At 37.0% G+C, this 27,189-nt stretch overlaps 1 protein-coding gene across 5 annotated transcripts in view; it reads right to left on the bottom strand.

Annotated features, from left to right (window-relative positions):
- INO80 (INO80 complex ATPase subunit) overlaps window positions 1-27,189 on the bottom strand; it is a 131,957-nt gene that overhangs the window by 61,869 nt on the left and 42,899 nt on the right. For 4 of the 5 annotated variants that reach the window (XM_019935312.3, XM_073800752.1, XM_019935311.3 and 1 more), the window contains exons 8-24: window positions 24,943-24,996; window positions 23,116-23,319; window positions 20,263-20,458; window positions 19,294-19,361; window positions 17,995-18,204; window positions 17,435-17,515; window positions 16,462-16,557; window positions 10,147-10,206; window positions 9,563-9,705; window positions 8,315-8,399; window positions 7,223-7,340; window positions 6,215-6,300; window positions 3,344-3,511; window positions 2,981-3,114; window positions 1,895-1,962; window positions 1,065-1,158; window positions 123-294 (exon numbers count right to left, since the gene is read on the bottom strand). In XM_019935312.3, the coding sequence (XP_019790871.2) occupies window positions 123-294; window positions 1,065-1,158; window positions 1,895-1,962; window positions 2,981-3,114; window positions 3,344-3,511; window positions 6,215-6,300; window positions 7,223-7,340; window positions 8,315-8,399; window positions 9,563-9,705; window positions 10,147-10,206; window positions 16,462-16,557; window positions 17,435-17,515; window positions 17,995-18,204; window positions 19,294-19,361; window positions 20,263-20,458; window positions 23,116-23,319; window positions 24,943-24,996 (2,037 nt within the window). The remainder of the gene's footprint in view (window positions 1-122; window positions 295-1,064; window positions 1,159-1,894; window positions 1,963-2,980; window positions 3,115-3,343; window positions 3,512-6,214; window positions 6,301-7,222; window positions 7,341-8,314; window positions 8,400-9,562; window positions 9,706-10,146; window positions 10,207-16,461; window positions 16,558-17,434; window positions 17,516-17,994; window positions 18,205-19,293; window positions 19,362-20,262; window positions 20,459-23,115; window positions 23,320-24,942; window positions 24,997-27,189) is intronic. The other variant, XM_073800753.1, reaches the window with a different exon arrangement.

Below are 27,189 nucleotides of genomic sequence, written 5' to 3' on the forward strand. Positions count from 1 at the left end.
CTCCCACTTCTCTGGGAACTTTCTGACTCCCTCAGGTCTTCATTTACTTTATTACTTTTATTGATTCAAAGAAAAGGGAAGGGAGTACTAAACAGATAACTGATGCTGAAACAATTGCTTACCTTTAACAAAGGGCAGCTGGAAAGGTTGGGAAAGGAGAGTGGAAAATTAACCCCAAGAAGGAAATCCTTGTTTCTCAGATATTTCTGCTGGCTCTCCCCTTCTGGCTCTCCCCAGGAGCGCAGCTGATGGAGCCTGTAGGAGGCTTTCAGAGACAGGAAAAGAGCTAACCATCTGAAACAAACCACAGCAGACATGCTTATTCAGTGCTCCATGGAGGGCTGAGGGTAGTTCATAGCAGTGAGGAACCTTGTCTCTCATTAACATGTCTCTTTTGTAAATCTTGAACATTTTAGACACAGCTCTTTCCTACTTTCAGATAAAGCCATTTCATACTTTTGTTCTATAAATTCTATCTTTGGCATGAATTGGTGTGCTACTATGAAAATGAAAATCCTCTGTAAAGCTCCTCTCAGAATTAAGGAATATTCAACTCTATCACAAAAACTGTAATAAAAACATCCTTATACTAAGGAGATAGCCTCTCCTAATGAGGTCACTATTTTTTACACAAATACAAAGTAATAAATTAAGTAACAGCCATTATTCCAAAGAATAAGAAAAGAGAGCTAAGCTTCCCTGAATACGTAAGGCAGGCTATGCTGCAATCACTACTAACTAAAGGAATCATCAGTCATCATTTGCCCTGTAGAAACAAATAAAACAAAGTAGTCTACCTAGAAATTAAGAAGAATTGAAGACCTTCTGGTAGCATTTGGGAGAACAGCCTAAATAGTTTTTATTTAAGGTATATCACGAAGCATCATGCAATTATTAAAGGATCAAAAGTATGATTTCCTTATAAAAATTTTAATTCTTAACAATACAAAAAGAATGAGAGGCTCTGTAAGATGATATAATAGTAAATATTTAATTTCACAGTATTCGACCTTCGCCCCTGATTATTCCCAACTGCTCTCTCAAACAATGAGCAAACTTCTCACCTGGCCAAAAGTCCCTGAAGCATGAGGTTTGCCATTTCAGCTGGAGATACATCAATAAAGCGAAGGAAAGAGAAACAGCTTTCTTCATTAACACCTGGAATATCAAAGGACAAAGTTAAACCCAACAGAAAACCAAGAGGCAATACTCAACTAAAGCCTGCTGAACTGCTGAATTTTGACTTAAGAATCAAAAACTATTTTAAAGGTTCCAATACAGCCACTTTGATATTAGACAGTATGTCATATTTTTGTACTACAATCATAAGTAGAAGAGGCAGACCTATGAGATATGGCATATATGGGCCAGAGTGGAGTTGGCTCATCAGTTACCTCTGGGGTTTTGGATTCTTGGCTAACTGCCTTCCTCTTTTTATCGTGCCAGGAAAAAAAAAAAGAAAAGGAAAACACAGAGGTGTTTCTGAACCTCTGCCTTAATACTTTGGACAATGCTCAAAGTCGAGCAGCTTCCTTTCCTTAAACTAAGGAGGAGGGACCTAAGAGTCCCACACTAACAAGAGTCCTGCATTGTCTCTATCACACCTCTATTCAGAGGGTGTAAAAAATTCTTAAGAGGCAGGTATAAAATAAAGATGGAAGGTCAATCAAAATGGAAAACAATTAATCCAAAAAAAATTTTTATTGCTTCCTGTTATAGCCAAAAAGCCTAGCATCTATAGATGAAGACAAGTAATTTACTTAAATCTTATCAAGACTTTATAAATAAAGGCCTAGAATTCACGCAAAGCCACTACTAGTTCCAACTTAGCAAAACAAAGAGCATCCTGATAAATCCTTGGCATTCTTCCCTTCTCAAATATCAAAACACCTACCTTTTCTGTGAAACAGAGACTGCTGGACATAGTCCGGTGCAAATGGAGAAAGAAGAACCCTTAACCACCTGTAAAGTAAGTAAATAAAATAAATCCAAACCCAAATATAAATATCAGGAACTTAACTAAACTGGAGGTTCCAAACTAAAAGAATCATTTAAGGTTTGAAACTGTTTCTACTTCTGAGAAGTTTGTTGCCAGACAAAATCATAACATATATGTCAGAAAGTACTAAGTACTTAATAAAGGTAGTAGATTATAATACAAGTTCAAAGTGGTCTCATTTTATTTCAGAGAAGCACAATTCTAGCACTGCAAGTTGCTATATACTATATTAAACAAAAAGCACTACAACTCTGGTTGTTTCCCCCTGCCCATCTAGTTAAGTACTCACCTGAAGCTATCACAGACAAAGAATTCCTAAAATGAAACCCAAGAAATGTGTCTCAATTTCAATAATATCAGGCTAGATGTTGTTGATGATTATTTTGAAAGTACTGTTTATATTGTCTCTCTACAGAAGGAGCGTTCTAAATCTATGGTTCTCAAGTGCAGGTGTGCACAAGAATCCTTTGGGAGCTTGTTTAAAAATCCAGAAGCCAGGGCCACCCTCACTCGGAGGTGCAGAATGTACATACACAGCCATTTTCTGAATGGAAATGGTTTCTAGCATATTACCATTAACAATCACTTCACTTTTACCAAATCTGTGACTGCTGATTCTGGGAAGAAGATAAATTTGATTAATTTGAAATCCAATCAGTTCTTCCACAAGTGCTATTCCAAGTGTATAAACCATCACAAAGCCATTTCAGTACTGAGGCAGAGACATTTGCTGATCTCTCTTGGTACAAGTACATATTTGTACACAGGTGCACATTCCTCACTCAGAAAGGCAACTGGAAGTGCCAGTTAAATTCCTGATAGTGCACAGATCCTATCACAAGATCTCTCAACAAATAGTGGTCCACCCATTGCTTAAATACCTCGTTGTGAAACTCACTCTCAATTAAATTTATCTAAGCCACAAAACCCCAAATTATACAAAAACACTCTTAGAGCAAACAGATATTAATATTTGCTCACCTGTCTCGTGAATGGTTGAAGACCCTGATCTGTCCATGACGGTAGATAAACTTTGAAATCTGGTATGGCTTTAGGGAAATATGAAATGGAGACCAAGTTTCTTGTCGTTCAAATAACTCTGGGTGATTACACACCTAACAGGAAAGGAAATGATAAGACAGTATTGTCATGTGCAGACATCACTCTATGAAACGATGGAGGAATCCCAAACCCTACATGTTTACCTTTATGAATATATACTTTCCCATTTTCATCCTTTTTTAACTGCCTTTGTTTATTTGGCATCAAGGCAAGATAGAGCCTTTTTTCTTGAAGTGGGTTAATAATAAAGACAACTCCAAGGCAGCTGACATAAGCTCTTACCTTCCTAAACTGCATGACCAGATTCATGAGGCTGCTGGTGGTTGTCTGTGCTTGCTGGGTAGAGCCCATAGAAGACTGCAATAAATCCTCAATGGAAATTTTGTTCTTTAGTGCCTGATATAGCAGCTTCTGTCGGCTGGTCAGTTGGCAATACATTAGAATCTCAATCTAAAAATCAATAAGGACATTTATATTTTGAAAAGAGTTTGTAAGAAAACGCAGTATCAGCATAAAGTTGGAAACTCATGCAAGGCAGATTATGATTGGAAAAAACAATATACATATTTCTAGAAACTCAGTATCTCTATAAACCTGTGATATGGCTAATTATCCAGAAAAATGTGCCTTCTTTGACCCTCTTCCCTTGTCACTCACTCTACACTCTGTCCCTGGGCAACCTCTTCCATTTCTAATAACCCCAACTACCGTCCATCACAGTGACTTGCAAAAATATATTTCCCAACATCCCCAGCCCAATATTTCCAACTACCTACCATAATAGTATCACTCAGAGTCTGCAGCAATTGCATTTGTGACATATCAGAAAAAAATTCTCTTTCACAATTTACTTAATTTATTAACAGCATTATCACTCAGTTGCCCAAACAGAAACTTCAGTCACCTCTGATTTTTTCTCTCTCATACCCCATGTTCTATCATTTCCTAAGTCCCTCAACTCAACCTGGAAATCTACCTCTAACCACCTTTTCTGACCATTCCCATTGCTTTAATACAGGATCTCATCATATCTAATCTATACTATTACTGTGGGAGCTTCCTGCCTCTAGTCTCTCCTGGTTCCAAGAAACTTTCCATACAAATCTTATAAGGTACTCAACTGCTGAAAAACCTTCAATGTAAGTTACTGCCTATAGTAAAATATTAAAAATTCTCCTGTAGGCAGAGGCCTCCCATAATCTAACTCACCATATTATCCCAATCTCATCAAGTCCTCCTATATATATTAGCTACAACAGTCTGAATAATGTTTGCCAAACATGCTGCCTATTTGAATATTGTTCTACCTTTGTTCACTCTTGTTGCTTAGCACCCCTTCCTACCATATTTTCCTAGTAAATGCCAACTCATTATTCCAGATCTAGCTCACATGTCATCTCTGCTTTGATACCTTCTCTAACCTTCCCTAATAGAACTACTCCCTTATCTATGTTCCCATTATATTTCACATAGATAATCATTGCATATCTTACGATACAGTACTAGCTATTTATGTATTCATCCCCCTTGGAAATCTGAATAGAACCTGGAAGCTGCATCTCTACGGACCAGTTACTGGCAGACAGTAAGAGTTCAATAATACTACTGAACTATACTATAAATACTATTGAACTATACTATGAATACTATTATTTATTGTATTATAAATAATATACTATTTAATAACAGATTAGAAACATTACTGATGTTTAAGAAATTTATACTCTGCACAGTGGTTAAGAACCATACGTCTTTTGATCACCTCCCTAATGACCACTAAATAACAGACATTATGATACTGCTATTGTTTTTAAGCTGTTTCTGATATAAAGGCCTCAAGGATCCATTTTTTTATAAAGTGCTTTCTATCAGGTACACATCTGTGTGAACTACTATTCAGTTAAAATCAGCCAGTTTCACAAAGCAGCCATAAAGATTTTTTTAAAAGGAATAAAACAAAGGTACACTTTTATTCCTTTTTTTTAAATTTTTTTTTATTTTTTTAATATATTTTTTTATTCCTCTCTTTGAAGGTGTACATCTCCACCACAATCTTGTAAGAGAGTTACTAATTTCAAAATGATCCAGCCTTCTGGCAGTGACAGAGAGAATCACCTGATATTATCAAGAACTTGGAAAGATGCTTTTTATATAGACAGCAGAACTGTGAGGAACAGGTGCAATCTATGGGAGATGGGAAAATACCCCAAAGGACTGGGAACTGGGTGAAAAAAGAAGGAAGGAAAATATGGGGAGGATTCACAAGAGATAATAGAAAACTACAGAAGTCTGGTAAGATCCAAAAAAACATTATTTATAAACCAAAATTACTGACTTTTTATGAGAAAAAATATTACAACCCAAAACACATTAAACTTCTAAATCTATCTCTCAGTCTGCAGAAATACAGGAGACAGAGGAACATGTTAGACAACACCACAATGATGCAACCAGCAAAATCCAGTATGTGGGAAAACTCTACAGGACAAACAACTCGGTTTCTTCAACAAAGAATTGCAAGGGGAGAAAAAGTAGGGTGGGACTAAAAGATGCTTAAAAGACATAGCACCCAAATACTATGTGTGGACCTTGCTTGGATTCTGGTTTCAAAAGCTGAATACTTTTTCAAAGAGAGAGAAAGAAAAAAGCATACACAAAGACAACTGGGAATATCTGAGCACTGACTGGGTATGTGATACTACAATGAAATAACTGCCTTTTTTAGTAGAGGTGATAATGATATGTGAATATGTATTTTAAAAAACACCAAATCTTTTAGAGACACCCATGAAAATATTTATAAATGAAACAAAAGACAACTGGGATCTGCTTCAGAATAATGCAGAGGGGTGAAAAATTGTCATGAGTTGATCATTTAAACTATATGGAGTTCATTATACTCTTTTTTCTACTTTTGTAATGTTTCAAACTCTCTGTAATAAAAAGTATAAAACAAGAAGAAGAAAAAAACTATTACTTGCCTTCATTATTTGACTCATTTTAAGTCTTCTTTGACCCTCTCAAGTTTAAAGGTCTCCTATCAATCAAACTAATTACCCTTCAACTAAACATTTACTGAGGAATTTCTTTTCACCCTGGAACCCTAGGTTGGTGCCTATTAAGGCATAAACTCACAAGGTCTTCTTTCCTTACCTTGTCAGACAATTCATTTTCCACATCTTTCTTGATTCTCCTCAGCATAAATGGCTTCAAGATCATGTGTAAGCGAGAGAGTTGATCTGAAATGCCAGGAGCCCCACCGACAAATAATACATTATATCAATTTAACACAAACAAAAGAAATATCATGACCACCCTTTACTAAACCATTCTAACACCTTTTGGCTCAATGATTTTCTACAAGAAGACAAACAATCGCAAGGAGGAAGCCAAGGGATCTGAACTTTCCACAACGTCTTCCTGGAGTCAATTGTGCAAATGCATTTTGCTCTCATTTACTCAAACCAGTAAGGATGGCTTTGTTTTTATTAGAATTCACCTTTACAGTGTTTTAGGAACATTCTATCAATAATAGGGTTCTCAGACAGGTCTAATGCAAGCTATCTGGGACTCCCAGTGTTCCCCAAAAGTCATTTTTTCAATGTATATCAGCAAATGAACAACATGTAGTGTAAGAAATTACTTAAAGACTTTTCTAATAGTTAGTAGGTGGCACTTCATGTTATGTAATAATACCTCATAACTCTCTTAAAATATTAGTCAAGAGGTAAAAAGAAATTGATAAACAAGGTTAAAAAATGTTTATAGAAGAAACAAATCCTAATATATAGAGAAAATAACAAAAATTATCCTTCTAATATTTTCTGGTTTTATCACAGGCAAAAAGTCTTACCCCATTCCACAAATAATATAAAATTTTTCAGGATCTACGTGGAAAATGAGGATTTCGTAATCCAAAATGTGAATTTTGCCTGTTCTGCCTTGATCAGTCAACACTACAGGAGCATCACTTGAGTTAGTCCTTTTTGGACTCTTTTAAATATGTACAAAGCACATAATTATTTTAAAAGAGAAAAAACTTTTCTCTCAGATCCTTCTATGCATACCAGAAGAAAAATTCTTCATATACAAGAAAATACAGAATTATGTAGTTGCCTACACTAATAGGTAGAAAGAATGAATGTTCATAAAAGTACTCACTCTCATCTATGGCAGATTTGTTTTCAGCGTGGCTCTCAATGTCCTTGGAAAACCATTCATTAAATTCCTCATGTGAATCAAATAATGTTGGCATAATGAAATGCAGCAGAGCCCAGAGCTGGAAACAAACAAAAAGCAAAATAACTATAGAGCAACAAAACGACAGTATGTGAAGACATGATGAGAGTTTGGAGAGAGAAAGAGTGAAGTTGCAGGTCTGTGTATCTGTGTCTAGGAGCATGTGTATGTGTGAGTAAGTGAGAGAGAATGAGTGTGTAAGCACACTGCCTCATCAACCAACTCTAATTCTATAAGGTACTATAGCAAAAAACTATTTTTCAATTAATTTCCCACTGAAAGTCTGAAAGCGCAAGTCCTGCTCAGCTTGTGCAGTGAGATAGTTTAAAAGATCTTGTATAAAGATCCATTCCACAACTGAACACAGTCTGAGGCAGCATAACTTGCTAATAATAACTCTAGATCAGGGGTCAGCAAATTACGCCTTGTGGTGCCAAGTCTGGTCTGCCATCTATTTTTGTAAATCAAGCTTTATTGGAACACAGTCACACCTATTCATTTATATCTATATATATATATATATAGCTGCTTTCACATTACAATAGAAGGTTGAGTAGCTGTGCAGTGACTATATGGCCTATAAAGTCTAAATATTTATTATCTGGCTCTTTACAGAAAGTTTTCTGACCCCTATTCTAGAAGATAAAATTATCTTCCCCAAAGAAAGAATTTTAGCTCCTCTCAGTGTCAAAGAATATTACCTTTTTATTCTAGTATAAAAATATCTCTGCATTAGATGAGTAGCATTCTTAATGTGATTATGATTTATTATATAAGAAACAAAGGAATAAAGAAATTTATTTGCCTTTTGCCAGAGAATAAGAAAATAGTAATGATGCCCCCCCCAAAAAAACCACTTAGGGCAAGCCATGGTCAAATTCTTCCTTTTATGTGGGGATTGTAATTTATACAAAGCCGTAACACTCCAGGTAGGCATGGGTAAAGAATTTTATTCTGTGTTGGAGCCACTCTGTTTAATGCAGACATAAAACTGAGGTCTTTACTAGTGCCTACCTCTGCCATGGTGTTCTGAATGGGGGTCCCAGTTAGCAAAAGCCGATTCCGACACTGAAACTGCAAGAGTATCTTCCAACGAACACTGTCCAGTAAGATGAATTACAAATTCCAAGTTAGCAGTAAATATTCACCCTATTGAGACCCCTTATTTCTAAAAATGCTTTTCAAAAAAATAACAAACACTCAAAATCCAGTATCAATACTCTACCATGAACACAATTGAAAAATATTACTCAACAAAGCTGATGACAGGAAATTTCAAAGGAACTGACTCTATACTGAAAACGTGGTATTAGGGTATACATTAAAAAAAGCCCTCGAATAGCAGAGTAGGATCCTTTCTGGCTTGATAAAAGTCCTCTACTACCTTTGGTCAGTTTTGTTGATACAGACCATATAATTATAAAGTATTATCTACAGTAGTAGGTTTTAAAATTATTACTCTATGCGCTTCCAGTGTGAGTTTGGAGGGAGCAATGGAGAAAGAGAAAGGGTGTGAGAAGAAAATGCAATGTGAGTCTACTGCTCCTGGCCACAAGCATGCCCTACTTCAAAAGAGTAAAATATGAAATAATGCTCTTTAGAGGATGGAAAGTTCCATGGAAAATACCATCCTGCCAGTTAACGTGGACTTCTAAGAAAGCCCTATGGGCTCACCAAGAGTTAATAAAAATCCATCAAACCCAAGGTCTAATACCACTGAGTAACACTTTCTAGTCAACCACTCATTTACTATTCATTTTGGGAACTTAAAGGTATTAGAACATTTTAAACATGTAACTTCCAATAAAAGGATTCTTGGGCGTCTAATAACCATTCAGGGACTAGACATAAAACAGTAGAAACAGTAGAAGCTACAATCCACATAATGTAACATTCTACTTCCTACTAAGACCTCCTGTCTAAAATAAGCCCTGAAGCAATGAGCGGACACCCCTTCCTCCACAGAAAATTTCCTTGAAGAACAAAAATCGGTTAAAATGCCATAATTATTGAATAGGGAGAAAAAAAAGCTGAGGAAAATCTTTATACTCTAAACATTAATATGTATATTCCATGAAAATGCAAAAGAGAATTTATGTCTTCTGGTCAGATATATGGCTTATGCAGAGACCCTAAGACCATATATAAGCCATATACCATGTTTTCAAATCTCTCTGATCTTCATTCACATGTGTGTGTATATGAGACACACATATCTATATATCCTCAGTCCACAGGCTTTATTTCTACTACTCATGTTACCTGGAACTACTCTTGAGCGCCTGAGCCTCATCCAATACCATGTACTGCCACTTGACTCGCTGGAAATACTTTACATCCTGCACCACCAGCTGGTAACTGGTGATAACCACATGGAAGGGGGCATCCTGAGTGTAGAGGGTCTTCTGCAAACATAAGAGGGCAAGGGTGAAAAGAGATACCTAACAAGTCATAATAAGACAATGAGGAATGGAATTCATTTTCTAAGGCCAAGAAGTTTAAGATAGCTCTAAAGATATACTTCTCCAATGTAGGAGATGTGCAGTGAATTAAAAGCATAACTGTTTTTAAGGTAGTTACCTTAACCACAAACCTTGTTAAAAACTAGTCTTCAGCTTATTAAAGAAAAAAGTTCTTACTTAATCCTGGACTTCAAGTCCAGCTGATTGTCTATAACAGGAAAAGCATTGTAAAAGAAAAAAAGTACACTTGCCTAGTGTCCAGAAACATATAAGAAGATTTTATGTAAGTGAAATTACTCAAATCAACTGGAGAAATAATGACTGCACATATGTGTGAACATGTATATGTGTGTGTGCATGCGTGTACAGTAAGCTGAAAGTTACCTGACTCCAGAACCTCCTGATAACTTTTCTATCATGAGGATTTCCCCAATATGGTAGCACCTGGAAAAAGGACCAATATACAGATTATTTCCTAGTGATAATCTTAAAAGTATCATCACAAATACGTTATTCAGAATGATTTTTTAAAAACCTAATAGAATGAATATAAGAGTTCCTCTTCTGTCACTGCCGCACTAGGTGCTGGACTAGCACTCCTCCTACTGACCAAGTTAAAACACAGATACAAAACATTTGTTTGAAGGCTTCAGAGAGCTACTGAGTCAGTGGAGAATTATACAGCCCAGATCTAGAAAAGAGAGGAAAGCCTGGCATCTGGAACATGTTCCCCCTGTGGGTACTGATCCTTCCCAAAAGTTCTAGTTGAGGCTGAGAAACTGAAAAGTTGTTTTTTGTTTTTGTTTTTTTGTTTTTTTTTAAAGAGACACAGGACCACAAAACAAAAACTGTAGTTCAAGGAGGAGGGATTCTGATAACCACCCACCTCCCTGGCCTTAAGTTGGGAATCAAAAGATAGATACACAGGGTTCCCTGGTGGCACAGTGGTTGAGAGTCCGCCTGCCAATGCAGGGGACGCAGGTTCGTGCCCCGGTCTGGGAAGATCCCACATGCCACTAAGCGGCTGGGCCCGTGAGCCATGGCCGCTGAGCCTGCGCGTCCGGAGCCTGTGCTCCACAACGGGAGAGGCCACAACAGTGAGAGGCCCATGTACCACAAAAAAAAAAAAAGATAGATACACACCTGTAGTAAAGGTAAACTATACATACACTTGCTTTATCAGGTACTGAATCCTGGTTTCAAATCATCTCAATTCCTGACTAGATTAAGGGGGCTTTGGATTATTATTGCCCCAGAAAAAAAATTACTATAGGCAAAAAAATCCACAACAAAACCCCAAACACACATTAATCCTCTCTCAGGAAGAAGAAAACAGTATCCAGAGCCCACAATTATCTCTACAATTTTTCCTATACAATGTCTGGCATTAAAACAAAAACAAAACAAAACAAAAAATCAGATATGGAAAGACTAGACCACATAACTGAAAACCAACATGAAATATAGATAAAAGAAACAAACTCACAGGAGATCTAGATAACAAAAATTTTAGAAACAAACTTTTAAAAAAGTGCTAGTTTTGGGCTTCCCTGGTGGCGCGGTGGTTAAGAATCTGCCTGCCAGTGCAGGGGACACGGGTTTGAGCCCTGATCTGGGAAGATCCCACATGCCGCAGAGCAACTAAACCCATGCGCCACAACTACTGAGCCTGCGCTCTAGAGCCCGCGAGCCACAATTGCTGAGCCTGCGTGCCTAGAGCCTGTGCTCCACAGCAAAAGAAGCCACCCAATGAGAAGCTCATGCACCGCAATGAAGAGTAGCCCCCACTTGCCACAACTAGAGAGAGCCTGCGTGCAGCAATGAAGACCCAATGCTGCCAAAAAAAAAAAAAAAGCAAGTTTGTTCATTGAATTAAAAGATTGAGAATTTCAGTGGTATACTAGAAACTATAAAAGAATCAAAGAGAATTTTTAGAACTGAAAAAATATAATTAAAATTAAGAATTCAATGACAAGGGCTTCCCTGGTGGTGCAGTGGCTAAGAATCCACCTGCCAATGCAGGGGACACGGGTTCGAGCTCTGGTCTGGGAGGATCTCACATGCTGCAGAGCAACTAAGCCCATGCACCACAACTGTGAGCCTGCGCTCTAGAGCCCGCGTGCCACAACTACTGAGGCCCACGTGCCTAGAGCCTGTGCTCGGCAACAGGAGAATCCACTGCAATGAGAAGCCCACGCACCGCAACAAAGAATAGCCCCTGTTCGCCACAACTAGAGAGAGCCTGCATGCAGCAATGAAGACCCAACGCAGCCAAAAATAAATAAAAAAAAAAAAAAAAAAAAAAAAAGTAGCCGGGGGTGGGGCAGGGAAGACACATAACATACAGAAAAACAACCATAAGAAGTAGAACTGGAAAACACAGAACATCTTTAAAGTACAAAAATTTATTTTAAAATTAAAAACAAAAAAAAGAATTCAGTGACGAGTTTAACAGCAGATAGAATCAGCTGAAGAGCTGATTAGTGAACTTGAAGAGAGGTCAGAAGGAAATATCCAGACTAAAGCATGGAGAAACAAAAGAATGCAAAATTCAGCACTTTTCTGTGATGTTTCTAAGTGTGACTTTCATTTTTTTTATTGTTATGGGGCTCAAAGTGCTTCTAGAATCCGTAGCTTGATGTCCTTTGTTCTTTTGAAAAATGTCAGCCAAATGAAAGCACAAATATGCAAGGAGGAATGAAGATCAATGAGCAATGAATATGTAAGTAATATGAATAAATCTAAGTAAGTTTTAAATGTATAAATAATAATGTCTTCTGGGGTTTAAAATATAAAATATATACAAAAACAACAGCATGTAAGTCTAGAGAAGGCGGATGTAGTTACAGTACTCTACTAAGGTCTTTGTACTGTCTGGAAAGTATTAACAGTACTAATTTATATTACTTTTGAAAAAGTTAAGGGTGCATGTGGTATTCTCCTGGGTATCTACTGAATAACAGAATGAATATATAATTAGCAAGTTTAAAAGGGAGAGGAAAAAAAAAGGAATGATAAAATCTAATCAATCCAGAAGGATTCAAAAGGAAAAAAAAGTAAAGCTGAACAGGTGAAAGAAGCAGAAAGCAGGGACTTCCCTGGTGGCACAGTGGTTAAGACTCTGCACTCCCAATGCAGGGGGCCCGGGTTTGATCTCTGGTTGGGGAAAGAGATCCCAAATGCATGCCGCAACTAAGGAGCTGGTGAGCCGCAACTAAAGACCTGGCACTATCAAATAAATAAATAAATATTTTAAAACTAAAAACTAAAAACCATAAACACAATAACAACCCTATTTAAAAAAAGAAGTAGAAAGCAAAGAGCAAGGCAGCAGTTTTAAACACAATATATCAATAATTACATTAAAAGTAAGCACAGATATTCCAAATAAAAGGCACGAAATACACCTTAAATGTAAGGCTATAGAATGGTTAAAAGTAAAAAGACGAAAAAGATACCATGCAAATACTAGCCAAAAGAAAGCTATTTAATATCAGAGAAAATAGACTTTAAGGCAAAAGTCTTAAAGGAGGAATTTCATAGTAATAAAAGGTTCATTCACCAGGAAGATAAAATTATAAATTTGTATACATCTCACAGCCTCAAAGCAAAAACAAAAGAAAACAGAATGGATAAATCCATAATTGTTGCAAATATTAACACACCTCTTTCAGTCAGTAATAGGAGAGGCAGACAAAAAAATCAGTAAAGATAAAAAAGAGCTGAACAAGTTAACAAACTTGACCTAATCAACATATATACAACACTGTATTCAACAAGTACAGAATAACTATTATTTTCAAACACACACAGGACATTTATAAAAACTGACCATATGCTGAGCTATGAAAGCAAAGCAACAAATTTCAAAGGATTAAAATAATAAAAAGCATGTTTTCTTATCAGTGGATTTAAGCTATAAATAACAAAAAGATACCTAGAAAACCATCCTTTGTGTAGAGAGTAAAAACAACACTTTTAAATAACCCATGAATCAAATAAGAACTTACAGTAGAAGCTGACAGTATTTTGCATTGTAAGATAATGAAAATGTGACACATCAAACCTTTGGATGGCTACAGTCATGCTTAGAAAGCAATACCCTTAAATATACATTAGAAAAAGCTGAAAATCAACAATCTAAGCTCCATCTCAAGATGACAGAAAAAGAAAAAAGTTTACAAAAAAAGTAGACAAGAATAATAGAAGAGCAGAAATAAATGAAATACAAAACATACAGAATAGCCAATTTCAGGAATGAAAAGTGGTACATTAACTAGAGAAAAAATGTAAATCTTATTTCATGAGGAAAAGGAGGTCAGAGGCAGTAATCATACTAGAACCATAAAATGAGTGTTACTCAGACACCTGCCAAATAAAATGAACTTTCTGATGTTATCATCATAGATCTAAGTATCTTTTGAATGTAACCAGATTATAAATCTGAGCAGAGTCTACTTCTAACTATGTTCTACAGGGAAGCAAACACATTTCTGACAATTCAAAGGAGTAATGGTAATAGAAACAATGAATCAATAGAGCAGAGGTCATTAAACTTTTCCTATAAATGGCCAGATAGTAAGAATTTTAGTTTTGTAGGCCACACAGTCTCTGCCACAACTACTCAACTGTGCCTGTTGTACTGTGAATGCAGCCATAAATAATAAATAATCAAAGGTGTGGCTGTATTCCAATATACATGTATTTAAATTTCATATATCATTTGCTACGAAATATTTTTTAATCAACAATTTTAAAAAGTAAAAACTATTCTTAGCTCATAAGCTGCACAAAAGAACACGTGGTGGATTCCTCAATAAGTTAAATATAAAGTGACTTAGCAATTCCACTCCTAGGTCTATACCTAAAAGAACTGAAAACAGGACAGGTGTTCAAACAAAAACCTGTACATGAATGTTTATAGCAGCACTATTAACAATAGCCAAAAGGAACAACCAAAATACCCATCAACAGATGAATGGATAAACAAAATACAGTATACCCAGATAATGAAATATTATTCACTATAATATTATATGTTATAATATTATGACTGAAATATTATTCAGTCATAAAAGGAATGAAGTGCTGATACATGTTACAACATGATGAACCTTGAAAAACCTACTAAGTGAAAAGCAGCAGCCAGACATAAAAGGCCACATTCCAGGTATACAAAATATTCACAATAACCAAACCACAGAGACATAAAGCAGATTTGTGGTAGCCAGGGACAAGAGGGAAAGTGAAATAGGGAGTGACTGCTTAATGGGAAGGAGATTTCTGTTTGGTATAATGATAAAATTCTGCAATACGATAGCAGTGATTATTGTACCACACTGTAAATGTACTTAATACTACAGAATTGTACACTTTCAATTGGCCCACAGGCCATATTTTACTGACCCCTAGACTAGAGCTTCAAAAGGAAACTCCACGTGCAAATGAAAACTCAGTGTCAGGCATGGGTATAAAGTCAAAGGAGAGGTACCAATGACGTAAGTAGTACTACATTGCCATCTATCGGCCAGTGAAGGAAATACTGAAAACTTTAGTGGTTTGGAAGAAAATTTTAAGACAATTTTTCAAGCTCCTAATTGTTTGACATGTACTAAACGACAATAACAACAACAAGAAAGCAGAAAAAAGATGAGGGGCTCCTTATTCAATGTGAAAAAACCCTAGAGAAAATATTCAATAAATTGCCTTAGAACGATCTCACCTCCTTAGAAAGTTAAGAATGAGTCAGCCAAGCTAAAAGCCATATACCTAATGTGCCTTGTAAACAGTTCCTAAGTCTATTAATTCAGCCGCAAAGGTGGGGCCACAGACACAAAGGTGCCCCAAAGTGGAATATCCCAGACATGTCCCTATTCCTTATAAAGTATAAGCCAGAAAAACACCTCCCCCATGACCTCTTAAATTGCATAGAACCCATGATTATTATGGAGACCCAAGATCAGAGATTATGTCAATATCTCTTGATACATATCTCCAAAAAATCCTCCTTACCATGCAACTTCATTATCATTATATTCCTTTAGGGACAAAACAAATATTTAACTCATTTCCTTCTTTTTACTTGCAAATAATATAAAAAATCCTACCCATTCTTTCTTACATCCCAACAACTTTGCATAATTAAATCCCTATTTAAATCTTGTCCATACTTGATGCAGCATATTTCCCTGCTGATCACATCCTACCTAAATCTCAATTCTTTTCCTCTGAATTAGTTAAATGCAACTCTCACATTATCTACCTTAGACATTATAATCTGGACCAAGACTGAAGAGCTGGCTTTGGAGTGTCAAGAAAATAGATAATCTATGAATAAATTTGAAGGGGGAGGAGTGTGGACAACAATGCCATAAATTACAGTATATGTACCTTGATTTATCAAAACCTATATTAAGCCAGCAACGCAGACATTTTCTATTATGGCAGTACAACTAGGAGCTACAATTCATGTCGTCAATGCAGCAAATCACTCAAACTGGACTTTGTCTTTCTCATAAAACATAAGGATATGCTCTTTTATTGCTCCCATCAGTAACTTTGATAGGAAATGTATGCAAGGTTATTTTGAAAAAAAATGCAAGAAATTAAAAGCTATTATGAGCAATTAAGTAAGTAAGGCAGCAAAAAAGGAGTCAGAAAGTTTATTTTAAAAAGCAAGAGAATTTTGTTGATTTTTACCTTAAATTTAGGAACAAATCTAGTAAACTCCTGGTGCCAATTGTTAAGTGTAGAAGCAGGTGAAATTATTAAGAAAGGTCCCCAAATGTTCTCTCTCTGAAACAGAAAAACTGGGTCAGCCAACTGCAGGAAAACTGAAGAAATTTAATTCAAAATTATAATTAACGACAAGAGGAGTTTAAGAATAGGAGATGCATTACAACAAGAGAAATGGTTCGTATCTCCCATACCTGCACACTCAATGATAATATCCTATGTTAAGAAAAATAATATTCTATGTTAATAATAACACAGGCAAGGAAGTTGCTCGCACACACCTTGAGGAAAAAAAAACCAAGCAATTACTCCCCACCCGCCCTTACGGGTCTTAGTTTATATCATTCACAAAGCACTTATGACATACTGACTTGTATGTGTTGCTTTTCCTTATACTAGATGATCACAACTATTTTACTATTATTTAATTGGTATAGAGTTTTCTGCATTTTTCAAAATGCTTTCACGCATTTCTTCTCATTTAATTCTCACAAATTTCCTGTAAGGCAGATAGTATCCCCACTTTGCAGAAGTGGAAACTAAACCTCACAGAGTTAAAGTGAAGTCAGGTCAAAAGAGGCTAAGTGAATTGTCCAAGTTTACACTGCTAGTAAGCACAGAGCTGAGATGTGAAACCAGGTCTTCTGATCTAACTAACTACAGTGTTTTTGCCACTACAATGGTGGTTCTCTACAGAAGTGGGAGATGGGGAATGAAAACACACATGCTTAGAAACTGTCCTAGTCTTCTTGAAAACCAGAATGTTTCACCACACTGTATCACCCACCCTGTAAAGGCCTTGAAGGCAAGGAGCAAGTCCTACTGTCTTGGTATGCTACGGAGTCTAGCGTACTGCTTGATAATGGCTGATTCTCAATAGAAAATGACCCTAGGATGGACAGAGAGGAAGAAGAAAAGACTGCATGCATCTACCCACCTCAGCCAGATGGGCAAGGAGGGCAATGCTCTGTACTGTCTTACCAAGTCCCATTTCATCGGCAAGAATGCCATTAATACCCTGGAAAAAAAATACACATAGTCAACACCTCTCACATTGCATTACACAGGGTTCAACTTACTGCCAAAAAGAACTACCCAAAATGTCAGACTTGTTCAAACGAAAGTGACTAGAGATACCCAGCTTCAGCACTATTACTACTGTAATGATTCCTTTTGCCAGTTCCACAGCTACAACTCTGAATCATGAGACAAACACGCCAAAGCCAGTTTTTCAGCTAATCTAATCCAGGTACAAGTAATCAGGTTTATTACTAAGACTACTTAAGACAAACTTTATACATGATGCAAATAATCCCCAATAAAATCTCCAGGTTAGAAATATACAGACATCTTTCTGATTCTTGTCAAACGATAAAGCTTTTTAAAAAGGATGAAATCTAAAACATTATCTTGTGCTCATTTCACAATACACTGAACCAACGACTTTAGGAAAACAGATAACAAAACAGAGTGGGTATGAATAGTTCTAAAATTTACCTGTTCATAGAGATTTGCCAACCAATTCATGCCTTTCAGCTGATAACCTTTTAATTTGCCATTAAAAATTGTAGGCTGTGGAATATCCTCACCAGCCCGGATAGATGGGTTTGCCAGGCTATAACTCTCCCCAAACCCAGTGCCAGACTTGTTTGCTGCCCGTAGGGCAGCTGCTCGACTTTCTTTTGCATCTTCATCAAATGACCTTGTCTGGAAAATAAAAATATATTAGAAGAAATATATAAGAGGAAAATAATTAAATTCAAATAAAATTCATAATGCCAATATATCTAACTTGTGCTAGTTCGAACAAACTTTCTGATAATATAATGTAATATATTACATGTAAGCATAATACACTTGACTCTTGAACAACATGGGTTTGAACTGTGTGGGTCAACTGATACGTGAAGTTTTTTCACTAAGTATGTGCAGGAGTACTACTTGATCCTGTGGTTGGTTGGATATGTGGATGTGGATCCATAGGTATGGAGGGCTGACTGTAAAGTTATACAAAGATTTTTGACTGCAGGGTGGGTCGGCACCCCTAACTCCCAGAGTTACTCAAGGGTCAAGCGTAAAGTATATTACTAATATTTTAAAATTATTTTAACAATTATATTGAGAATACATTTCTGATAGACAGGCAGTAAGCCATATTACACAATTACTTGCTTCATCAATGAATTTACTAAGATTTGATATAAAACCTGTTTGATTGGTTGGGGTTGGTGAGGAATAGGTTGAGTTTGTCTCTATCCTTGATTTGGACCCTGTCAAAGTTACACAGGGGCTCCTATGCAGTATATTAAACTGTATTTTCCTTACTTAATTTGATCTAACTGCAGTTTCTTTCTGATTTCATTAAATGTCACTATATCATGAACAAGCAAGTTATTACTAAAGTAAAAGAAGGTGCTAACTTAGCAGTTTTAATACATGATATAACTTTCTTAACATGCAACAGTGTGGACTTTTTCACTAAACAACCATGATCCACTTCATTCTATATTACCCATGATCACCAGGAAGGACAGAAGAAAAAAAATAGGCAAACTGTCTTAGCGTCAATCAACACATTCTTAAAGCTCAGACAAGTGAATGCTCGTTTCCCATCTTTCCTCAGGTATTCCTCTATTACTCTAAAGTAAATAGAGACACACACACCCCCAATGCAGTCACATACACATGTACACATCCATTAATGTTTTTAACTGAAAATATGATTAAGATTAAAGGAAGACCACCTAAGTAAAAAGTTGTATTTCCAGGGCCCAACATTTCATTTTTAAGACTCACCCGCGCCTGATGAATATGGTAAGCATTTTCAGCATTCTTCAGGGCCTGGGCTTTGAAATGGTTACTATCTGAAAAGGGAAACGTGTAGATTATAACACCTCATTAACTGATCTCCTTTAAGGATGCAATTTATACTAGCATATGTGGATCCCTGACGCCCACATTCTATTTATCCCTAAGTTCACAGAGGGTGAGGGAGAAGAAAGGCTCAAATTACTTGACAGAGGTAAGGACTTGGAAGTGGCAATGGAGGCAGAGGGCTGCCATGGTCTCTAGGAGCCAAAGCCAGCTCACAAAAGCCACCTCACAAAAGCCACCAGGAGACTGAGCCCCAGTCTCCCAATCCTGCGTTTCTTGCACGAAGCAATGCCGATGCCGGGAAAAGCAAGACAATGAGGATTCAAAATTGTAATATATTTACACCAGGTGATTCCAAAAGAAGAAACAGAGACTGTGTAAATCCCAACATAATCTGAAGCACTCTCATTTTCTCTTATTCTTACTCAACATGATCTTGACCACTATTCTCTGCGAACTTCCTCTCAAACTTTACCCCAATTCCTCCCTCTCTGTGTGGTCACAAAAATACCAAAACAGTCTCTTCTCATGCTTTACTCACATCACCAAGAATCCTGTTATGTGAGAGATGATTTTCTCTAATTAGATATGTTCACTGAATTCTTCTGATACAATATCTTTTATTTCTACGAACAAATCAACACACAAAATATTCCCAAATTTGCAAGATCTTATAACCACACCCTTTCTTTTTCAAATTCTTTAATAAAATTTTTTATATGCTTATTTTATACAAACATTCACACTTCCCCTACTCCAATAAAATAAATCCCCCTTTTGATCAATATTACCTATTGATCAAGACAAAACGTGCAAGAATTAATGAGTATAACCTGAGATACGAAAAAATTTTGGGTATCTCCTTCCTCCCATTCCTGATTCAGGACTCACCATAATCCTCCTGTGTGATGTTAACTACCACCCCTCCACCAATGTCAATTTGTCTCTGTGTAGAACTATCTTCCAGTTTCCTTAAGATTTCTTCCTGGATCCCATCGTGACCCATGTCTCGTTTGCGACTCATGAAATGGGCATACAACTCTGTCTGGGTGATGAGGAAGTTCAGTTTTCGCTGCTGCCTCTTGGCCTAAAGGGGAAAAAAGATGAAAGTGAAAAGAGTCAAATCACCAATCACATACAAGGGTAGTCAACAGAATTCACTATACATAGTTTGCAAACAATTCCTTTACAAAGTATTTACCTTTAGAAAGGTAAAAATTGTTAATGAACAAATTTTATTATAACTAAGTCAGTGGTACTAAACGCAAGGAATAATCTTCATTTATAGCCTAATAATAACCTATGTTTTGCTCTCCTTTACAAAATAAAATCTTTTTTCCACTAGGCTTCTGTCTAAAATGCTTATTTCTTTACTGTATTACTTTTCTTTAATGGCACTGAGATACCAACTAAATTCAAACAACATGCTTTACTTAATAACTTGGGTGATAAATACACGTGTACAGCTTTATTATTTTTAAAAACATAAATGTGTCCAAAAATCTTCTCTAACACCGAAAGGCAAAATAAATGACGAAGAGCTATAAATTATTCTGAAAGTCAATGAAGGAGGTATATGAGAATAAGAAGCCCATGAAAAAAGAAAATGCTCCCCAAAACAGCCAACTGTTCATCTGTGATAATGATAGCTATAAAACATGAATATAGACCAAATACAAAATCACAAGCACATATACCTTTTTTTAAAATATGAGAAAGCTAAATTCAAAGTGCCTCTGAAATAACCTAGTAAGAAAAATAATCATTGTCAGTAAAAATAATTCTTCAAGATAAACAATAAAATGAGTAAGCAAATGATTCAAAAGACTGAATTATATGAAATACAGCATACACAATAAATACCAAATCAAAGAATCATTATTCTGCATGAACTATTTTATAATAAAATTCATATGAAGTATACTTGATTTATCCTTGATCCACCTCCACAAGAGAAAAACAACAATAAAATAAGGAACATGGCCAGGAAGGACATAAGTCCCAAAGTATGCTACGCAAAACTAGACTTTCTCCTTAAGGTTTTATAACACTTTAGCCAAATTCAGATTAGAAAAAAAAATCTGAGAGTTTGAGAGAAAACTGATTTATTTTCATAAAGGATACAGATGTTCATGTTCTAAAGCTAAAGTACTGTCAAGAAAACCTTTCTAGGAACTTCCCTGGTGGTCCAGTGGTTGAGACTCCGTGCTTCCACTGCAGGGGGCACGGGTCTATTCCCTGGTGGGGAAACTAAGACCCCGCAAGAGGCACAGTGCAGCCAAAAATTAAAAGAAAACCTTTCTAAATTAAACCATAAAAAGTAACATTTTCTTTAACTTTAAGGAAGTCAACTATGTGCCTAAATGAAGAAGGCAAATTAAGGGAACAAGGATACATCAAAAATGTCTTAATTCAAAAATTCAGAGAAAAAGACACATAAGTCAACATAATCACAGATGAAAGCCTCATCAGTTAGCTATCAACATAACTGAGAGAATGTCTCACAAACCTAGATCATAAGCCAAGTCAGTTTCAAAACTTCAAGATCTGTGACTAACTCAAATGCCTCTAAACTCAGTGAGCAAATATTTCCATTAGCATCAAAAGTTTACTAACTCAATAATATGTTTATCTTCCAGGCAAAGAAACAAGTCACCCAGGGACTTAAGAGAACTGGGCAAAATCCATATTCCCCCTCAAAGGCATGAGACAGGAGGGAAGAGAACTCCAAAGAGTCTCCACGGCTCTGCTTTGACAGGAGTACTACCTATACCCGAAAGAAAACATTCAATCCTGATTCCCTTCCTCCTCCAGACCTCAACTGTCCTTCCACTCATCCCAATGGGCTTACCAATGGCAACATAATAACTCTGTCCTCTTAATCTCTCCTCTTGCTTCCCTGAATAATACTCTCAGCTGATACCAAGCTTAGCAAGAGAACTGACTGCAAGTTAAAACAGAAAAGTAGGCGGCAGCAGGTGGGGAGGGGGGAGGTGTCTCAGAAAACTGAGCTAGTTGTCCATTGTCCCTATCTGGCCCTAAATTTGGCAACCAGCCCTCATCTTCCAACAAATCGAAATTACAGCCAGCATCTGGAACCAAGCCCAGATAAGCTCTAAGCTGTTTTCTTTTTCTTTCATTCCTTTTCTTTTTTTGTGGGGGAAGGCTGGGGAAGGGTGTCCTCCAGAAATATTCAAAAGAATAAGGCTACAAAGAATAGAGGAAACGGGGACTTCCCTGGTGGCGCAGTGGTTACGAATCCGCCTGCCAACGCAGGGGACACACGTTCAAGTCCTGGTCTGGGAAGATCCCACATGCCGCGGAGCAACAAAGCCCGTGTGTCACAACTACTGAAGCTTGCACGCCTAGAGCCCGTGCTCTGCAACAAGAGAAGCCACTGCAATGAGAAGCCCACGCACCGCAACGAAGAGTGGCCCCCACTTGCCGCAGCTAGAGAAAGGCCACGTTCAGCAACGAAGACCCAACACAGCCAAAAATAAATAAAATTAAAAAAAAAAAAAAAAAGAAGGGAGGAAGTGAGCACAGAAGAGGGGTGAAGGCCAGGGAGAGGGCCTTACTAAAAGAATAAAAACAGAACTGATTTACTGGACTAAAATCAAGTTATGTCTTAAAATATGTTTTCAACCATTTCATTAGTTAGATTTATAACTTATGAAATGCTAACCAATCTCTTAATATGGCTGCAGCAATTATGGTTTTCAAAATTTCATGCTATTGCCCTACCTCCCGCATTTCTTCATCCAACTTCCGCTGCTCCAAGGCTTCCTTCTCTGCACGTTTGCGGTGTTCCTTCTCCACCTTCTCATACTTCTTCCAGTACAGAAGCATTTCCTTGGTGAGGCGGCGAGCACGAGGTAAGGTCTCCTTACAGTTTTTCTGGGCCTGCAAGGCAGCTCGACGCACCTCCTTCATGCATTGGTGGGCGAGCTGCAAGTGACAACAATGTTATCACATTGGAGGAGGACCAACACCAGGGCCAGTTCTCCCTGGACTCTAAACCACAACATCCCTCAACCTGTTCAGGGCATATAGTCCTCCTATGGCCACATCTCTTTCTCCCTAATCTGATTAACGTCTCTATACAGTCCTATGAGCCAGTCCCAGACCACAAAGTAATATCAGGGATGAGAAATCTACAGATACATTGCCTTAGAAGATGAAAAAAAAGTATAATAACCTAAGATGTTCTGGGAAGTTTTGAAATATTATCATACACATTAATAATAAAAGCTTTCGGGAATTCCCTGGCAGTCTAGTGGTTAGGGCTCTGCACACTCACTGCTAAGGGCCCGGGGGTTCAATCCTTGGTTGAGGAACTAAAATCCCACAAGCCGTGTGGCATGGCCAAAAAAAATTTTTTAATAATAATAATAATAATAGCTGTCAGTGTTTATTATATGCTAGGCACCATTCTAAGCTTAACATATATTAAACTAATTCATTCTCCACAAAAACACTGTGAAGTTGATATTTTATATATAGATGAGGAAATGAGGATGAGTGACTAGCCCAGGGAAACACAACTAGTAAGGTTACCTCATCTAATTCTCACAATACCCAAAGAAAGTTGCATTAATTCCCTCTAAGGGAAAGTATTAATACCATCATTTCTTAGATGAAGAGACTGAGCACAGGATGACGGCATGATTTGCCCAAGGAATTAGCAGTTGGCTATGGTCTTACCCCCCAAAATTTGAAAACCAGAAATGCGAGGAAGAGCAATTTTATTTTTAAAATAGATTGAAAAAGAAATGGAACTGAGTTATTTGTAGTGAGGTGGATGGACCTAGAGCCTGTCATACAGAGTGAAGTAAGTCAGAAAGAGAGAAACAAATACCGTATGCTAACACATATATATGGAATCTAAAAAAAAAGGTTCTAACGAACCTAGGGGCAGGACAGGGATAAAGACGCAGACGTCACCACCTAGAGAGGTGGGATAGCGAGGGTGTGAGGGAGGGAGATGCAAGAGGGAAGAGATATGGGGACATGTGTATATGTATACCTGATACACTTTGTTATAAAGCAGAAGCTGACACACCATTGTAAAGCAATTATACTCTAATAAAGATTTTTTTTAAAAAAAGAAAAAGACACAGACGTAGAGAATGGACTTGAGGACACGGGGTGGGGGAAGGGTAAGCCAGGACGAAGTGAGAGAGTAGCACTGACATATATACACTACCAAACATAAAATAGATAGCTAGTGGGAAGCAGCCGCATCGCACAGGGAGATCAGTTCGGTGCTTTGTGACCACCTAGGGGGTGGGCTAAGGAGGGTGGGAGGAGACGCAAGAGGGAGGAGATATGGGGATATATGTATACATAGAGCTGATTCACTTTGTTATACTGCAGAAGCTGAAACAACATTGTAAAGCAATTATACTCCAATAAAGATGTTAAAAGAAAATAGATTGAGAACATTTAGAAACTCTCTTAAGTACTATTAGATTAAGTATCAACAGGTCACAAGAGACAAGAGCAGCAACCATAGATCTAAATAATAAGAACACATTCCAGCAAAACATAAAATGGGAAATATAATCGTACCTTGCGGCTATTGGTGAGAAACAGGTTACGAGCTGAAGCTTTCTGCTTGTTGGCCTAAAATAGTTAAAAACAATAATTCATTTAGGATTCTTTTTTGAAATACAATTGTGTAGACTGGCACCGTACTTTACTGATCTCCTCAAAGATTAAAAAATAAAATGCCAAACCAAGCGTAGTCAAAATACATTACTTCTTTCAATTAAAATAAAATACATTACTTCTAAGAGTCACCCAAATGTACCAACTCAGAACCACACATAAAGCTCCTAAAGCCTCATTAAAAAAAATAAACTGGTGTTGTATCTGCCTTAAATTGAGTCTTCTGTATCCTTCTGGAAAGAATTTAAGCTATATTTAAGGCTTGAAGTGAACTAGGAAAATGTAACAACATACCCTAATCCTAGCACCACCCTGATTTAGAACACTGCTTTCTAGGGCCAATATGCAAAGAAGCTGAGACAGCAGGGCACTCAGATACAAAAATCATTAGGAGAAAGGTAAACTAGCTTCTTAGTTTGTGATTCTAGCCCCACCTCCAGCCAAGGCAAACCCACTGCCACTATTATTCAATTTTTACCACCACTTGACCTCATCTTCTTCAACAAAAATTCCAAGGCAGACCTAACACAATATGACTCAGCAGCCCACAACCAAGTCCCAAGCTGCTTATTATGTCTACCACTTCAGTTAAAAAAAAACTAGCTTCAATAAAGAAACCTGATTTTAACCATGATGGTCCATTTATTTGATATGGGAAAGAAGAGGCAGAGCTGAGTGGCTCTCTGACTATTAAAGAGATCTCCCCCAGACTGTAAAGAAACAATGGGTGCGAAGTTATACAAAGGGCCTGAAAGCCATTTCGATAATAATCCCACCTCAGACTGTCTGACTAAGGGAATTTTTAGGGCTTTTAATAAAAACTTTCTCTAATTCTAAAGCAACTATTGCCACTTTAAAGATAAAAATCTCAAATATTCCCACTGAATTCCTTATCATCAGAGGGCATCATCTGAAGCCTCTTCAAGTATGAAACAAGTTTTTCTGTAACTTTTCCCATCACGAATGTTCATACAAAGTCAACAGGCACATGAAAAGGTGCTCAACATCACTAATTATCATAGAAATTCAGTCAAAATAAAAATGAGATATCACCTCATACCTGTCAGAATGGCTACCATCAAGAGGACCACAAATAAATGTTGGAGAGGATATGGAAAAAGGGAACCCTAGCACACTGCTGGTGGGAATGTAAATTGGTACAGCCACTATGGAAAACAGTATGGAGGGCCCTCAAAAGACTAAAAACAGAACTACCATATCGCCCAGCAATTCCACCCCTGGGTATACATCCAAAGAAAACGAAAACACTAAGTCAAAAAGATACACGCACCCCAATGTTCATAGTAGCACTATTTACAATAGCCAAGATATGGAAGCAACCTAAGGGTCCAACAACAGATGAATGAATAAAGAAGATGTGATACACACACACACACACACACACACACACACACACACACACACACACACACACACACACACACAAACACCCGTAATATTACTCAGCCATAAAAAAGAATGAAATTCTGCCATTTGCAACAACATGGATGGACCTAGAGGGTATTATGCTTAGTGAAATAAGTCAGAGAAAGACAAATACTGTATGTTATCACTTACATGTAGAATCTAAGAAATAAAACAAACGAATATAACAAACCAGAAACTGTCTCATAGATATAGAGAATAAACGAGTGGTTACTAGCGGGAAGAGGGAAGAGAGGGAACAAGATAGAGGTATGGGATTAACAGGTACAAACTACTATGTATAAAAAATAAAATAAAAAATAAATAAATAAATAAGCAACAAGGATATATTGTATAGCACAGAGAACTTAGCCAATATTTTATAATAACTTTAAATGGAGTATAATGTATAAAAATTTTGAATCACTATGCTGCACATCTGAAACTAATATTATAAATCAACTATATCTCAATTAAAAAAAAAGAATGCTCAAACATATACTCTCTCTCCAGAAATATAATTGCAATGGAGGGAGGGGAAGTAATTGCACAATGCAGAGGCACCATCATACTAAGGGATCAAAGCTAGTATCACAATATAGGGACAGATGTGTCAAGTGCCTCCTGATGAGGTATGTCAAGAACATATCACTCTCTAGTAATATTGCCAAAAATGCATAATTCAAATCTAATCCCAAGGAAACATCACACAAACCCAAATTC

The sequence above is a fragment of the Tursiops truncatus genome, chromosome 2 (assembly GCF_011762595.2).
Source record: "Tursiops truncatus isolate mTurTru1 chromosome 2, mTurTru1.mat.Y, whole genome shotgun sequence".
Classification (NCBI taxonomy): Eukaryota; Metazoa; Chordata; class Mammalia; order Artiodactyla; family Delphinidae; genus Tursiops; species Tursiops truncatus.